The 18,013-nt window shown below is 45.1% G+C and overlaps 1 protein-coding gene across 3 annotated transcripts; it reads left to right on the forward strand.

Annotated features, from left to right (window-relative positions):
• The first annotated feature begins 97 nt into the window (after window positions 1–97).
• Window positions 98–17,647, forward strand: oma1 (OMA1 zinc metallopeptidase). 3 transcript variants are annotated; one of them, XM_076278118.1, is made up of 8 exons: window positions 98–180; window positions 1,321–1,549; window positions 1,815–1,988; window positions 2,235–2,342; window positions 7,668–7,796; window positions 9,796–9,870; window positions 11,871–12,020; window positions 16,026–17,647. In XM_076278118.1, the coding sequence occupies exons 1-8, from the start codon at window positions 164–166 to the stop codon at window positions 16,341–16,343; spliced, it is 1,200 nt and encodes a 399-aa protein (XP_076134233.1). In that variant the 5' UTR covers window positions 98–163; the 3' UTR covers window positions 16,344–17,647. The 3 variants fall into 3 exon arrangements, with proteins under 3 accessions (XP_076134233.1, XP_076134232.1, XP_076134234.1); XM_076278117.1 differs by having other exon boundaries at window positions 102–1,080; XM_076278119.1 differs by lacking the exon at window positions 98–180 and adding an exon at window positions 961–1,076.
• Window positions 17,648–18,013: the final 366 nt, after the last annotated feature.

Consider the following 18,013-nt stretch of genomic DNA (forward strand, 5'->3'; position numbering starts at 1 on the left):
TTCTCTTCAAAATGTTAGGGCGAAAGGCAGAGGGAACTTTAGAAAATGCGGAACCAATGTTTTTGACCTTGATTACAGCGGAATGTTTTTGTGGACACACATATTCATGCTGGAGCAGCTTTAGACAGTTTGCCAGATAAGTTTTGATAAGGTCACAGTGGAAATGACCGCGCACAGTAGGTATGACTTTTGCTCATTTTAAGGAGTAGTTTTTGACGACGATGTCTAGAACTGGTAATTCTAATGGACCGCGGGTCACCTACCTAGCTTGCTAACGTAAATGTTAGGAGAAGTTGCATGATATCGCGTCGGAGTCTATCCTGACTTGTCTTGCTGTGCTAATCAAGGCAATGTCCGTATCAGTCCGTAAGTGAAGACTTGATTACCGTATCAAGGAGAATGTTTATGTGCATACATCTTTTGAAGATGGAAATGTTTTGTTTAAATATATGTTATTGGAACTATATCACCTTGAGCTTAGGCTGCAATACTAGTCTCCTCTCGTGGCGCTAAGGTACATTCACCAGATGCATTTCTTTCCCCATACCAAAGGTCTGTTCAAGGGATAACGTTCTTAGATCATTTTGAAGAAACTAGCTTTGTGGTAGGCCTATTTGTCCAAGGCTACATTTCAGTTGTCCGGAAAACTAGAATGGAGTTCATGTGCGTGCGTTTCGTAAGACAGAACTTTTTGCGTTCTCTTCCAACCAACAGCCAAGCTTTTATTCTTAAATCGCTTAGATGGTATTGTGTTGGTAGAGGCGAGCTACAGAAATGCTGTAGGCCTACCCCGTGTTTAGAGAGTGTTCACGGATCTCGGAGCATTCGGGTGTTTGGAAAGAAAAACAAAACCTGTCAACCTTCAAGAGAGCTGACAAGCCCGAACCAGTGTCTCAACGCAAGGACAAGCCTAAACACTTTTGGCAGCCATCGGTTTAAAGGGAATTTCAACATCGTCTCTACCGTCACCTTACCGAAACAGTTTTTCCATACCTCTGGGCGTCTACAAGCTTTACCTGCTCCGCTTCTGTGGCTTGTGTTAAAGCCAATTCAAAAGCTCCTGGCCATTATACTAGGCAGGTAAGACCACACTCGAGTAAAGGATTATGTTGTTTGTTTTTGTGACTGTTAGAAATCAGTGGCATCTTGTTTGTGGCTCTCAATATAGGTTGTGAAAGATTTTAATTGTCAAAGGATCTTCTCACTCCTACACAGCATCTGAACAAGAGCACTTATTGTGAAATACCAAGATTAGGGATTTTGAGGATTTGCATCAGGTCCCACAGAGATGTCAATACTGTGATTACACTACTCTTTCAGGAGCCTCAGGAAGTGGTGGATAGCACTTCCTCCCAACAAGCAGCAGCTTCTGCGTGAGACGGCATGGCGACGAAGGTGGCACCTGGCAGCCGGAGCAGCAGGACTGCTGGTTGTCATGGCGATCTTCCTGCTCACACACCTGGATGAGTCACCGGTGACGGGACGCACCAGACTGCTTGTGTTCAGCAGGGAGAACTTCTTGGAGCTGGCCAACTTGACTGCAGAACAGGTGAAATCATATCGGGGCAGACATGGTATGATATCATGCAGTCATGGTACTCAAACCTTGTGTACATAAGAATTACATTATTCTTTGTTTGGTTTGTCACTGATCTAGATATTTCAATTTCTCTATTAGTTTGTCTGTATTATTATGTTGTGGCGTCGTCAGACCAAAGAATCTTCAGATTAATCTTAAATGTACCTCACTTTTGTACCCTCATCTCTTTTCCCCACCTTAACTCTTCTCCTCTAACCTCCCCTCTGCCCGTCAGCACATGGAGGAGTTTAAGGACATCATCATCTCCCCAAAAGACCCCAGGCACCAGGTGGTGGAACGGGTGGTGCAACACCTGGCTGAAAGGAACCAGGACATTGCTGAGATCTCCACTGTACCCTGGAGCGTCCACGTGGTGGACAGTCCCACCATGAATGCCTTTGTGTTACCGGTAGGACCTACAGACGTGCCACTTTAGAACATTGCAGTGTGTTCACTGATTAGAGAATGGAATTTACAATTTGATTTTATATAATCAAAATGGTAACACATGGTTCATTCATTGAAGTTGAGGAAACAGGGTTGATAAGGAATCTTTGTACAATGCAGAGTGTGACGAATAGTTTAGCCAATCATGGATACTCACTGATTGAAAGACATGTCTCAAATAGTCAGTATTGTGATATGTGTGAAACAGAACGGGAAGGTGTTCATCTTCACGGGCATGCTGGAGGCAGTGGCAGACATTCATCAGCTGACCTTTATTCTGGGACATGAGATGGCCCATGCCCTCATCGGACACTCTGTAAGTGGAACTACATACTGGGACTAAACAATTCAATATGTAAAGTCATGTCTAGACCTGTGACGATAATTACACTATCGACTTACCGCACGATAAATGAAGCTATTCACAATAACTTTTGCAGACCTCAATATTGCGTAATTTGTTTTCAACATACTTGTACATTTGTGTTTAAAAGTCGTGTCCTAAAATATTACAACGACTAACCTAAAGGCCTGAGTGTACTTCTGTGGATACGGCCATGACGTACGGTCATCCAGTCGTGCGCCTCAGTGTCTCTAAAGTGTTTTCCTTTAGTTGTTGCAGATATGCACAAGCTGAGTGCCATTGGTGTTTGAGATAGTATCTCCGCATCCTGCAAATCTACAAATCTTCTCTCTACCCCTTCATAACCAATTTACTCCTCGATCTTCCTCTCATTTGCTTAGCCAGTAGTTTGCAGTCATTTAGGATGTATGTGACCCTTTGCATGCACGTCTCTGCTAAAAGCATATTTAGCATAGATTATGAGGCAATAGTTGAAAACTTGCATACACAGTCCTATGTTTTCAGTCTCTGACAGAAGCAAGGAAGCATGGCAATACAACATAAGTAAGCTAACTCATCTAAAACATCACCGTCACATCCAGTTTTCTGAGCTGGGGACAGAAAAATGCTGCCGCAGAGGCCCCGAGTTATTGAGTTGACAATATTGTCCAGCAAAAATAGTTATCGTGACAGGCCTACAGTAGTCATGTAGGCCTCTCTTAAATACCCACTATGTAGATGTTGGAATTTGTGACCCCCTCAAAAAACAGAAAACACATGGCAAATACACTATGCTTTTCAATGCAGTTTTATATCTCGAGGACAACATTTTTATTAACTGTGTTCACTTGTCATTGTTACATTTCCTTATTTTTTTTTAAAATATATATTTATACTATAAATTATTAGCCTGGGTGATTGGTCTTGCAAAACCTACAGATAAAGATGTTAAAAAGCACTGGCCCAGGAAATAATAATGAGTCCTCATCAGATTTAATTCACTTCAGTGATCTTTAGTGCCGTGTCCAGCCTGCTTAATGTGAGCCTTTACTGGGTCTCAGAGGATCAGAGGGTCATGAAATTGAAACTATGGTCCATCTGTCTTTTGGCAGTGGAATAGAGACATTTGTATTGTGAATTAGTACTGATGCTTCACATACTATAGTGAAGGTTTCAGTTACAGTGTGATTGTCCACTCTTATGCACATGTTATTGTGCAGTAATTGTGCTGAAACTGTAGTCTCGGAGTCTAATGTGGTAAATTGTCTTGGCGGTTTGCCGGTTAATGGGGCATGTGCATGATGACTTTCAGGGATCACGGATCATCTGTCTAGAGCTTTCTGAAATTTTGCCTGATTTATAGTGAGAATTTTGTCATTTTGAGATTTAGAAATAACAAAATAATGGATATGTAACCTATTAAAGGTCAGTTGCCTGAATTCCTGAATTCCTACATGTACTCCAATTTTAAGTGCCTTATAAAATGCCTTCACAAAGAGTATGTCTACGTGTCCTCCACCAGTGCAGTAATAATTATATATAGCTGTATTGTTGTTTCATAAGACCAGGAAAAATGGCTTTCAGTCATTTCCCACAATCCTGTTAGTGACTCATTATGTAATTCACCTCAGAAAGGCAGGGGCATCTGCTTTTAAGATTGAAGAGTTCTCTCTGTCCAAGGCCGCTTTGTTTATTCACTGTTTTTATGGATCTTGAGTCTTGAAGTGCTGTGTGCTCTGAGCAATCCTCTCAGGGAGTACACACATCCTCAGCTGAACTGAGATGTCATGCATTTTCTGTAGTCTTCCATTTGGCAGGCGTTTCCCTCTAATGATAGGATGGCCACCCTGTTTCCATGGCACTCCCTGGATCCTCACACGAGCATCAGCACATCTTTTAAGCGGTCATTTAAAACTGTTTAATCTCGGCTGATGCCTCGCGTCAGCCTTCCTGTCGGAGGCTAGCTTGAATTAAAATGAAGACGACACCAGCATTTTAGACAGGGTTGGTAGAAGGGGTAGCATATGCACACTGCTTGTGAATTTGAAGGAGTCATTAATTGCATCAGTCGGTACGGTGACATTAGGTGTGAAACCGAAGGGCCCTGGTGCTGTGGCGGGTGGGGGGTCAGAGATAGCTGATGTTGTTCAGGGTGGAGGCTGCAGTAGCACACGTCTGCTCCAGGGCCACTCGTGTCTGTCTGCTTTTCATCCTGTACACCAGGGGTCGGCAATTACGTTTGGACCCGGGCCAATTTTTTTTCAGACAATGGCATCGCGGGCCATAGCTTTTGTAATGGGGGGGGGGGGGGGGGGGGGGTTATAGGCCTACTATTTAAATTATTAATTATTATATTATATTAAAATAAACATCATCTAACTTTTAAAATGCATTTAATTTAATTCCATTAAAAACGTTTATTTGCTTATGTGCGCTGTTTTTATGCCGCCTGCTGCATCTCCTGTCGTCTCTCATGAAACAGGCGACTTGCCTAGCAACTTGCCGTAACTAATGTGTAGGCTACAAATATTATTCTTTTGGATGACGTGTAAATGATTAGCTGAACATTGCTATATGCTAGTTATCGATGCAAAATGTCGTTGTCAAAAGCCTTGAAAAGAAAAATTGATTCAGAATGCAGGACCTACAAAGAAGAATGGAAGCAGAGGTATGTGTTGAGCCTGCCTGCATTTCTTAATGCCAAGCCTATTAATTTAACGAAACATAGGCTATTTTTGACCTTGCCCACTGGAAGAGGGAGACAGGACACTGTTGTTGTTTTTTTGCACAAGATTATGCGCACTCGCGTGCCAATACCGTTCCGACCTGTGCGTCATGGATAACTGCAAGGATGTTCCACCTGTTTTGTCACTTTAGTAGGACTATCATCTATACCTCAATAAATGTTTTGAAATTGATGGGATTGCTGTAGGCCTTTTTTTCTTTTTAAAAACATGGGGTTAAAAAAAAAAATTCATTCAACAGCAAATTAACGTCATCTCGCGGGCCAGATAGAATAGATGGCGGGCCAAAATTGGCCCGCGGGCCACTATTTGCCGACCCCTGCTGTACACCTTACGGCAGGTGTATGTGCGTCAACCCCCAGCACCCCCGCCCGTTCCCCTTCTCTCATAGGAGGGTAACACTCCGCCACTGTCGCTGTTTATGGAAATGAGGACTTGAGTCAGGCTGCATGTAGTCAGACGTCGCAAAGTGATTCCCCTTCACATTTATTTTAGGCATTTCAAGACAGTTTCCTGTGCCACAGCGGAACCCAGAATCCTTATATCCCAAGCAGCTACAGAGGCTAGCTGGGTCTATTTTAATTCAATTCAAAAAACTTTATTTATCCCCGAGGGGCAATTTTCTCTATGCAGGCATAGTGACATATAAGACATAACACAACATATAAGGGGTGTTAGTCCCAGTCCCAAATTTTTGTCCCATTCACTCAACCCAGCGAAACTTAGTAGCGAGTGTAGTGCATGCCGCCAACTACCTGTAAGCCCCTTATGTGGACCACAAAGAACGAGTTTTTTTTTTTTATCATCGATCATTATAAACCTGATTTGCTATGGAGCACTTGTATAATCGCTACTTAAAAACATTGTTTGCTGTGGTGCACCAAACGGGCAAAAAGGAGGACACTCTACCTAGGTCTAGATGGAGGGCTAGAAATCCTGATGAATGGTAGATAGATAGATAGATAGATAGATACTTTATTGATTATTGGTCACCCGAGACGAACAACAGCTATTAGCTAACGCTATCGTTGTGGCTAAGTACCTTAGCTACATGTCAGAAAATGTATTGGCTGACAGTCGGAAGAGAAAATTATAGTGCTGTATTTAAGTTACATGGTATAACCGCATTTATGTTTCACAAATACACCAACAATCAAGTTAGCATAGGGGAGGTTATCCAATAATGTAGAAAAAGGTGCGCACATCTAAATGTTAAAAAAGGTAGGTGCTGGACTCAAAAAGTGACAATAAAAATTACAAAGAAGTCCGCACCCTAGAGCTCCATTAATATGCATTAAATTAAAAGCATAGGGGAGGTTAACATTATTTTTACTGTTGGACGTAACATTAGGCTGGAAAGACAATACTGGAAATTGAGATAAAGGATCACTATTTGGCTGTCTACTTAATTTAAAAATAATTATCGGCCGTCATTATATACCGATAGATTGGCAAATCTAAAAGCTAATATCGGCAGATAATATCGGCACACCAATTTATCGGTCGGGCTCTACTCTGTATGTCCAACATTCTCCTCTAATACTCAGTGTCATTGATGTATGGAGTGCACAGACATTAATGTCACATGGTGTTTAAAATTGCTGTGCAGCTGAAGGACGCTGCAGGTTTAGGGTTTTATGAAGAAGCTGACGTTTTTATCTGTAGTTGAATCAAGGCTGACAGTCACAGGATTCAGCATCTAGTATAGATTTCACCACCAGGCCGACTATAGTAGATTGAAAGTGATATCTGTGTGTCTGCTGTGCATTATGCAAAATAATGGCAAATGGCTTAATGGCAAATGTGTGTTCAAGCACTTTCATGTTGTGTATGGCTTTCTCTGAGGAGAGGGGTTTGTAACTTACCTGTTGTTATGTTTAGCGGAGAATATATGACTATGGTCCAGGGCTAATTAGGAACAGCCATGGTCCCTAATGATTTATGTAATATTTTGGTTTTGATGAAGCACTTTTCAAAGATGGAAACATAGCCTTTGGGATTTTGAAACTCCTGTTCCTTGAAGTGTGTAGAGAAGCAAGTCTGGGGTTAGTAGGACAGGTGAGATTGCATCTGACTATAGCAATACTCTTGAAATATATCCTTCTCACCCCCTTTCATTTTCTACCTCTTATTTTCGCTCTGCACCGCCCCTCCCCCCTTCTCTCACTCTGAAATAAAAAAAATAGCTTTAATAGCATGGCTACAACCATGTGACAAATAGGGTGTTTTAACAAAATGTGTTTATTTTATGAATTTATCATTTTATATACCGATAATACATGTTTGTACAACATATTCTCTCTTGTTTTTTTCTTTCTTTTCCTTCCTTCTTTTTCTTTCTTTTGTTATTTGGTTTCAACCAAAGCGAAAGCGACTTACAACATGGTAAACAGTTTAATGCTTATAATTAATTTTAAACAATTCTCGAATCATTTAAATCAATTTAAAAGGTAGAGTACAATAAATATTCTCTGTGTCTCTGAAACACATGACTATTTATACAAAATGTATTTGAATTATTTGTCCATCTTCTCTCTGTCTCTCTCGGTCCCAGGCGGAGCAGGCCAGCATGTCCCATGTGGTGGACTTCCTGTCTCTGATCCTGCTGACTGCCATCTGGGCTGTGTGTCCGCGGGACAGCCTGGCTGCGCTGGGCCATTGGATCCAGGGCAAGCTTGTGCAGGTGAGGTCCATTGGGCCTCCCCTCTGGAAACCAGGCAACAGTGTGTGTGTATCAGTGTGTGTTTGTGTGTGTGTGTGTTTGTATGTGTGTGTTTGTGTATGTGCGTCTCTGTGCATGCATGTGCTGAGCTGTCTGTTTTCACTGAGCACGCACTCACTTAAAGAAGTATGAATCTGATCACTCATTGCCGTATTCCCTTTTATGGATGACCATCTCACAAGCCCACTTTCTCTTCCCCTTAAATGACCAGGGGCCTCATGTACAAAGCTTGCGTACGCACAAAAATGCTGCGTACGCACAAAAATGCTGCGTACGCCACTTCTCACGCTCACGTCCGGATGTACGAAGACTGACTTGAACGTGAGAATGTGCGGTCCTCCACGCAAACTTCATGTCTGGCGTACGCACATTTCCAATGTGTATCGTCAGTTGGCGACACTTAGAGGCAATGCAGCGCAACAACATTAGTTGATCGCGAGTCTAGGCCTTTATTTGCACAGTATATTGTGAAACGTGGGTTATTAAAAATGATAACACTTCGAAAGTAGGTCAATGTTTCTATATAACTGGACATGCAACATGCTCAAATTCTACTAAGTTATATGCAACAACCTATCTATAATGACAACTGTAGACTTATTAGAGGATACGAATTAAAATGGAATGTGAAACCTATAGCCTACACATAGAATAGATAGGCTGACTTTTGTTATTAATTACAGATGAGAATGACGTAAGATTCTTGCCATTTCGTCGGATAAACACTTCGCTGGAGATAAACTTTTTTATTAATTTGATGATTGCAATTATTAAACTTTGGAGCAGGTTCGAGTATGAATGGATCCACAAATTAGTTTTCATTGTTATTAATATTGTGGGATAGGCCATTTTGTCTTAGCGGAGGTCTGCGCTCTCGAGTGGCCTTCTAGTTAGCATATTAAAATGAGTGTGATTGAGGGAGGAGAGAGGGTGGAGTGTAATGCTCGTGCATGTACGCTTAATTTCACGTTAATTGGGATGTACAAAGAAAGGCTGCGTGGAATGCTGCGTACGCACAGTTTCATACATCAGGATTTTTTTGTGCGTACGCTACTTTTCAGGTTTGCACGTACGCAATGTTTTAGTATGAAATCCACGCAAGTCTTTGTACATGAGGCCCCTGGTTGCTAATGCATGAGGGATGTAAATGTCCAAAAGGAGATGACCATGCACTTTTGCTAATTATGATAGAGTAAGGAATGTGTGAGCGTCGGGCTTTAGTCTAGCAGCCCCTGTTGCATGGGGGTCAATCTGAAGCAGGAGGCAATAATGGGATCAGGGGACTCTTGAACCCTCTAATGTGCTTCCTGCAAATGGCCCCACTACCTATGGCGTGACCTCAGAATCTTCGCCACCTTCAGTCAGAAAGGGATTGTGGGATGTTTATCTAGTTATGGGTTGCATTTAGCATTTAGTGCAAAATAGCTGTCGAGTGCGTCAGACAGTACAGGCGTTTTATTATTGTTTTTGTGTTAAACCTGCAGTCACTAACACTCTCTGGTATCGATCTCGGGGTGTTTGACATACATCAAGCGCTCAGTAAAATTGAGTTACTGCACAGTCCGCCGATTTCTCCACGGCAAAGAGCGTCTCAACAGCAACGTTACGAATAATAAAGCCCTCGGCTCGCCGTTACAAAGCGAACTATTCTTCCCAGGCTTTTCAGGCTGGCAGGTATCCTCTTTAAGAAGAACTGCTTCGCTGTCACATATTCTTGTTTTTTAGAAAATTAGGTAGCGTAGGCAATATCCCAGTGAAGACAGGCTTTCAAATGAAGCAGAAAAATGGTTGTGTGCCAATTTTTTTCAGGAACTGAGTTTTTGAAATGGAACACTTTGTAAAAGTCTATTTCATTTGTTATCTCTCTGTCATTCTCTTGGCTCTCATCTCTCTGGGTGATGTCTTTCTCCATGTGTCCTTCTCATACGTCCGTTTGTGTGTGTGTGTGTGTTTGCTCCAGTTCATGTTTGATCGGCCGTACAGCAGGAAGCTGGAGGCGGAGGCGGACCAGGTCGGACTGCAGCTGGCTGCCAAGGTAACGTGCTGCCGCCGCCACTGTCACCACGGTGATGCTGATGCTGTCTCAACTAGCGGTTTCCTGTGCCTCCTGTGGCACTCCGACACAGGGCCTTTGTCTCTCAGGGCCACCTTTTGCTTTCAGCTGGCAAACGTCCCTGTGGCACAGTGAATTAGACTCAATTGTAATTCCTCACAGTGATGACTCACTCTATAGCATCCATTGTGTGCTATTGTTTGAAGAAGCACACCTGTGTTGCGGTCCTCTGTGTGTCTGCTCTGTGTATGACAAGAGTGACTGTTGCACAATGAAAGCAGTTTGTCCAGTCTGATGGGGTTTAGGCCCAGAAAGTCTCTTAGGCAGCTCATATATATATATTTCCAGTGGAGCATCACCTGTGTTGTAGCGGTTATTCTTTTAGTGTACCTGTTTGCACGGACCCGGTTGGGTGTTGCACTCAGTGAATGAGCAAGTTAAGATGCTGAAGGATTTATGTTGTGTGTCAAATAAAAGTTGAATAAAGAGTTGCCCTGTTGGGCATAACGTAAGTACGACATTCAGAGTGAACACAATAGGAGTAGAATATATGCAGAAGATGCAGTTACAACACAGCTGATGTTCCACTGGAAATATATGAGCTGGCTAAATAGCCTTCTGTGCATAAACCACATTCTACACAAACCTGGTTGAAATGAGTGTTATTAAAAGGCTCATGGACAGCAAGGGTCAGACTGCCTTGTCAGGGGAAGATGGAAAACAAGCAATGCTAGGAGGGAGGGGAGATGGTGCAGGACTTGGAACCCCTGTGTTAGATCAAGACAATGTGAGATTATGTCCATTACATTTCATTAACAAGCTCAAGGGACATGGATGCATAGAGGACAAATATTGAAAAAAATTTTAAAGACATACATCGAATACATACATTAATGAGATAACACTGCTGAAGTGCCTCATTCTGCCATTCTGTTCCATTGACATTGGTGATCATTTGCCCGAGGTGCCACTAGGTGGCAATGTTGACAAGCGCTTTCAGAGCTCCTGCTGCCTGGTGCTCTTCCTCCGTTTGGCTTGAGCTGATGGAGATTCAGTGGGGAGAAGCGGGTCAGTGTTTTTAGATGTGTCTGGTGGAGAGAGAGAGAGAGAGAGAGAGATGCCCTCAGTCAGTCAGTCAGTCAATGTGTATGAGAGGGATAGAGAGAATGCAAGAGAGACAGAGAGAGAGAGAAAGAAAGAAAGAGAGAGAGCTCCTGCTGTAACACATGCTCAGAGAGGCCCACATCACATGTGGAGCTGAGTGAAGGACACATAGGCGGTTACCTAGACAACGGTTCTGGAGACCTGCAGTGGTAAGTGGCACAGTGGAATGTGACCCGTTTTGGTGGAAGCCCAGTGTAATTGGGAGTGCTTGGCCTAATTCAGGGTACTGGAACAGTCCTGTGCTGTGTGAGATGTAAACTGCCTGCGGGGGTGCAGGAGATGTAGGCTGTTGTCCTGGATACTGAATAGCACTCAAACCTGCGACTAAAGGAGCCATTTGCCATAAATGTGTACCACTGCTTTGCTTATGGCCTGTTTACATGCAGAAAGACTCCCGTATGACCCCAGTAGACTACATGAAATATGGCGATGTAAGTGCATCATCCATTTTAGGGTGTCAGCTCAGGTGAACGTATTCCTATATGGATCTCCCACTGGCTACTCTCTTTCAGGATGCCCATCTGTCTGCCTTGTTCTCTCTCTCCAACCATATCTCACTGTTCTCTCCATCATTGTTTCCCTTTCCCTCCTTCTTCATGTTCTCATTTTTCCATCCCTCATTTTTCTCTCCTTTTTTCTTTTCTTTCTTTCTTTCTCTGCCCCCTCCCTCCCTCATCTACTCTCTCTCTCTCTCTCTCTCTCTCTATCCTTTTCTCTCTCTCTCTCTCTCTCTCTCTCTCTCTCTTTCTCTCTCTATCCTTCTCTCTCTCTCTCTCTCTCTCTCGCCCTCTCCCTCTCCCTCTCTCTCTCTCCCGTAGGCGTGTGCGGACGTGCGGGCCGGGCCAGTGTTCTGGCAGCAGATGGAGATATCGGATCAGCTGCGAGGCGAGCCCACCGTGCCCGAGTGGCTCTCCACCCACCCGTCCCACCGGAACCGGGTCAACCAACTGGACCGCCTCATCCCTCAGGTACACGCATACATACACACACTGCTCCCCACTCCGCACAGGCCTGCTGCTGCAGCTCATTAACCCTACATCCTCTGGAACAGCAACCAACTCAACCCCCCCCCCCCCACACACACACGCACACACACGCACACACACACGCACACACACGCACACACACGCACACATACACACCCTGAGTCTGGCGGGGATGCTCGTCTAGACGTTGGCAGCACAGCTTGTCTGGGCTTGGCTGGGCGAGCGGTGAGCTGGTGGGACTGTGGGTCGGAAGTTGTTTTGACTGCGGGTTAGAGCCGGAGAGCGGTTAACGGGAGGACGGGAGACGGTGGTGCTTTAAAGAGCAGCTGTTAAGTTAGCGCTGCAGAGGCAGGCTTAGCGTAACGAGATGCCAGGAGACCGCTCGGTTTTACTGCTAATGGAGACCTGTGGCAGTGAAGGCAGAGTGGTGTATACACTCACCCACACACACACACGCGCGCTCACTCAAACACACACTCACTTTCTCAGACAGAAACTGGCACACATACAAATGAACATACCCATACTGTCCGTTCCTTTCAGGTAAGTTGTCAGGGTACAATGAAGCAGCTGTTGAGTCAGGAAGTGCATCGTAAAGAGAGAAGCTGGAGGCTAGAAGGTAGGTAGGAAGGGTCTTCTGGGAGAGAGAGAGTGTGGAGCCACAGGCTGCACGTCCAGTCGCCCAGGCTCCTAGTGACCAACGATGGGCAACCCTGCTCGTTATAAACAGCCGCATCTCCTCAATAATTCACAGGACATTTGCATTGGCCGTCACGGAAGACAGATTAAGCCATTAGCCGCGCGGCGGACTCGACGCCGGAGAGGAAGTTGGCCAGTCAAGAGGGACGAGAGTGAGACACGTTTGGCCCCTATTGGCGTCGGCAGTCCTGAGACACACACACCCCCCCCCCCCTTCCCCCCAACACACCCCTCTCAACGGAGCGTGTGCTCAGTAGCCCCCAGCCTCGGCTACCAGACCAGACGGCCTAATGGTATCTGTGTCAGGAGACTGCGCTAAGCACTCTTCCAATGCAATCTTTTTTTGTTTCCTGCTAAGCGCTTGCAGCGCTGTGATTGCATCATCCAGAGCTGCCTGCGCACACTCTAGTTGAAGAAGACATTACCTCAGATGGAATCATCTTCCAGCTAGTGCTAATTAGGCTAAACATTTGCGCATTTGATTCTCGGCCTCACAGATCTGGCTGTAATGTAATAAAGAGTTCTTGCATTGGTATAGTGGTTTGCCGATTGATCTCCACAGCAGCAGCAATATTCTTCACTTTTGTTCCCTCCTCCTCCCCTTCTCTCCTTCCCTCCTTCTTTCCCTCCTCTCACTCCTTCTCTTTGGTCTCACTTCCTTCTCTAGTCTATTTTGTTTTTACGTTCTGCATGAAGCTTTTTACTGCGATTGTGAGTACAACACCACAGGCCCCCTCTGCCTTTACACCGTTTTGTTATGGCGTCGTATCTTTGGATGCCTCTGGCATATTTCCCTTCGCTGCAGCACATACCATTTAGTTAAAGGTAGCGTTTTGTCTCTATGGTAGAAAAGATCACCAGAACTTAAGCTCATCAGGACTGAAGGGCAGCAGCAAAGAACATGGCCACGCTCCAAAGTAGCTGTCATTTATTCGTGTGTGTGTATGTGTGTGTGTGGTTGTGTGTGTGTCTCTGTGGTTGAGTGTGTGTGTGTAGTTGTGTTTGTGTGTATGTGTCACACACAGGGGCTCACTTAACCTTGAACATGAACTTTAAGCTGCAGAAAGGAATCCTGCCTCCTTGCTGGCAGTTAGGTGCATCAAACGCAGGGGGAACAGATGGCGAAAGAACTAATTGTTCATCAACTGTGTGTCTGTGTGTGTGACTGCCCTGGTGTGTGTGTGTGTGCATGTGTGTGTTTGTTTGTTACTGCCTGTGTATCTGCCTTTCTCAGTTATCAGCATACACCCTTAGGACAACTTTTCTAATTCCAATGTGAACCACTTTCGCTGTCTAATTTCTGAGAGCCTCTTTAACCCAGAGCATGCCTCTGTTTAGCGGTGCCAATTAACATGGCTAGTGCACAGCCATCATTCGCCACACACATACACATACACACCCACACACACACCCTCACCTCGCCTGTTAAATATCCAGTTTGAAAGCCAACAGGAAGAGACGTTTTTCACCCCTTCCCCACGGGGGGCCTTTTTGACTGGCTCAGACCATCTTCCTCGACCTCTGTGTGCGCGGTGTTTCAGGCCTTTGCGTCAGCTGGATGGATCTCTCTGGAAAAATCCTCACACGTATCGACGTGCAAATGGCTTTTAAGGCCGAGAGTGCGGAGGCCGAACAGCAGCAGTGAGTGGTGGCCTGCGGTGTGCTGGAGTGGAATTGATGTGTGTGTGTGTGTGTGCTGGTGGGCAGAGGAAGGGCAAGGGGGAGGAAGAGGAGGGGGAAGAGGAGGAGGAGGAGGAAAGGCGAATGCGGTTGTGCCTCACGCCTTGGAAAGTTACAGTCTGACGGGTTAGAGTAATGTTGTCAAATATGCCATTACTTCAATTCATTGGGTTTCCTTACTCTCTGACTACATATGGTGATCATTTTTGGAATGGTTACAGTTTATTTTCCATTATTTCCTACATACTGGACCTTTAAAAACAAAATATACAAAAATGAATCTCAATATCCTCCATAATCTCAGGATGTGCTGTTTACCTGAGATTACCTGATGACACAGGTGTGTGTCTGTCTGTGTTTGTGTGTGCCAGTATCTCTCTCTTTCTCTCTCTCTCTCTCTGGATCTATGGATCTCTGTGTGTATGTGTATGTTTGTGTATATGAGCTTGTGTCACTGTGTGTATGCGTGTAAGGTCTGTCTCTGTGTGGATGTGTGTTTCAGTGTGGCCAGGTTGAAGTGAAATAGCTGTAGATGTCTCCTGTCTGGGTGGCTGTTGTAATACTAGTTGAATGAGAGCAGCTTTAATAAAGAGCTGTTTACTTACGCGGCGTATTTCTGTGCCATGGAAACGACCCTGATGATCTCATCTTCAAACACACACTCGCTTCTTTGGTCTCATTACATGCTGGACAAAATCAGAAACGTCTGTCGAAGAAAATCCTTTCACATCATCTCTCTCTCTCCTTCTCTCTCTCTCTTTCTCTCTCTCTCTGTCTCACTATTTCTATCTATTGCCTCAGTCCCCTGTCATGAATGTCAATCAGGTGGGATAGGTCCGTGGAGGTCAGTGAATATAACCACAGACCTGACCTCAGTGACCCACATTAAGCCATTCACACTCACAAAGCATGTGAAAGAAGAGGTCTAAAGGGAGACATTTTGAGAATAGATGAGAGAAGGGGGAGTGGTCATGACAGCCCCGTGCTGTCTAACCTGCTGATTCTAATATACGGAGGGTGTTCAATGACTCCTCCATGCAGCACAGCTGGCAAAAGCACGATGCCGGTAACACCAGTACCAAAGGACTGGGTTCATCCTCCAGGCAGCTCGCTAGCCGCTAAAATGCATCACCTTTTTACCTGAGCGGAGGAGCATCTGCATTCTGCATGCGTGCATGACTGCCTTGGGCTACACATTAGACAGGCTGATAAGCGGCTTCAAGGCCGACATGCCTTAATGTTGAAATGGAAGGGTGAAAGCAACTTTAATGTACAGCCACATTATGCATTAGGATGAAACACAATTTACGAGCAGATTAGGGAGCAACAGTGCTTTCAACGTGGGCAAATTTTGATGGGAAGACGACATTTTATCTATGGGAAAAATTCTATTGCGCTATTGCGCTGCATGTAATTTTAAGGAGAGTGGAAGATAAAATGTGTCATAATGGGCCTGCGAAATTACATCTTACATACATTTCACACAAATACACAAATATACATTGATGTGAAGGTTTGTGTTGGGTAATAGAGCACATGTAAATCCGTCTGCCTCAGGTGAGAGGTCAAAGGTGAAAGGTTATCTGTCTTCTCCCATGTCACCCACAGGCTCTGGAGCTGAGGGCCAGCTGCGACTGTCCGGCGCTGCCCGCCACTGACCCGCGGGCCGTCTTCTCCAAGAGCGTCCGCCAGCTGCTGAACAGCGTGAAGGAGCGAGAGAGCGCCGAGAAGGCCAAAGAGAAGGAGGGGAAATCGTCTATCGCCTCCGGCGGCGGCGGCGGCGGTGGTGGCGGCGGTGGTGGTGGTGGCGGTATCTTCCTGCCACTTCCCCAGGCTCCCTCTCCCCTGGCCCCTGGGCCCCCAGGCCAGTTAGGGGGAGTGCTGTCCCCCACGCCAGTCCTCTCTCAGGCCCTCCCCAGCAAGTGACACTCAGGAGAGCAGAACCATACACTGGACTTTACCATCAATAGTAACACTCGGCAGTGGTCACCAGTAGCATTGTATTTTCCCACTAATCATCTGTCTTCCTCCTCTGTTTCTCCACTGATCTGTCAGACTTGCCTTTAGCCTTTTGCCTGTTGGGAGATTACATGTACGTACATGTGAATGTATCTTAAGGTCTCCTCCGGTTAGCTTAGCAGTGCAGGATGTTAGTGCTCTGGATTCTGCATGTTAGGTAACCTATATCAGAAGGCTGATATATAAACCTGGATCTGGTCTTCAGCCTGAGATGCATAACCAGGCATGGCCACAGGGACTAAGCCTTGAAATTCACACTAATATCCTTATGTGATGTGTAATGTGACAATCTCTCATTTCAGTGATGGCATAGCACAGCTGTTACTGTGTGTGTGTGTACTCTGATTTACTGTTCAGCTGTTTGTGTGTGTGTGTGTGTGTGTGTGTGCGCGCGCGCGTGTGTGTGTGTGTGCGTACGTGTTAGATGGATGAGGCGTAAGTATAAGCCTGTTTCATTAGAGTGTAAAATGAGTCGGGATGCTCTCGCGTAATGTTGACCGCATTTCGCAGCGCAATATTATCGCGTTAATAATGAAACCGCTCTAAATGTGGATGTGATTAGCCGTAATTGTCTGATTAGCATAATGGCCCCATACAGTGGGTAGCATTATGATGTGCATTATTCATCAAAGGGCCCAGGCACTTCCTTTAATGTGTGTGCTATAGGTTCCGGGCAGTGACGCAAGCAGCGCACTCTTCAAACCCAGTCTGACTCGCTCCAGCCTCGAGGACCAGATGAATTTGAGTGTTTCCTTATCAAGTGCAGAAGTCGAGGGAGCAGAAGAAAGTGGTGTGTCAGTACAGTGTGTTGGAGGCTTTTTTTTGCCAACGCTGTGGTACCTCTGTTAGTAAGGAGTTAAGGGAAGATGAGAAGAGTTCTCTCTCTCTCTTTTTTTTTCTCTCTCTCTCTCTCTCTCTCTGTATGTAGGTCAGGGTTTGCACCCCCCATTGTGTGTATGTGAACTTCTCCAAAGGGTCCAGGTCAAGAACGTGACAAAAGGGTACTTAAAGGCAACGCACAGTGATTTCAATTTCACTACTGATTTTAAATATTTCGACTTTAGGACCTTCAGCATATTTTTGACATGGTCTCTGTGTTTTGTTTTTCTTTTTGAAAGTATCATTGAGAGTGGAGGGAGGTCATTTCTATAACTCAATAGCAATAATTAGCTGTGTTGAACATCAGGGAAATAAATATTTTACTGTAAGTACCCTTCGTAGCCTTTGAGCACTATGTGTTTGTGTGTGTGCTTTCCTATTTGCACGTATGAGGAACAAGCTCTGTGTGTGTGTGTGGTGCGAGTGTGTGTGTGCGAGTGTGTGTGTGCGAGCGTGCGTGTGTGTGTGTGTGAGTGTGTGTGTGTGTGAAACTGCAGTATTTCCCTTGGTGATGTGCAGTGGAGGCAGACCTGTGTGGGGTCGGAGCTGCAGTCCTCCTGTGGTCATGTGAGCGCTCTCTCTCTCCCTTCTCTCCTGCTGGTGCTGCAGCGTCTGCTTGAGGAGTAGGGAGCCTGTCTTTTTTCCACCTGACCAAACATTCTTCCTGTCTGTCTCCTTACGTGCCTGGCTCCCTAGCC

The sequence above is a fragment of the Alosa pseudoharengus genome, unplaced genomic scaffold (assembly GCF_046254945.1).
Source record: "Alosa pseudoharengus isolate Yale_2024_CS ecotype anadromous, Long Island Sound unplaced genomic scaffold, YU_APseudo_1.1 YU_APseudo_1.1_scf_11, whole genome shotgun sequence".
In the NCBI taxonomy this organism is placed as follows: Eukaryota; Metazoa; Chordata; class Actinopteri; order Clupeiformes; family Clupeidae; genus Alosa; species Alosa pseudoharengus.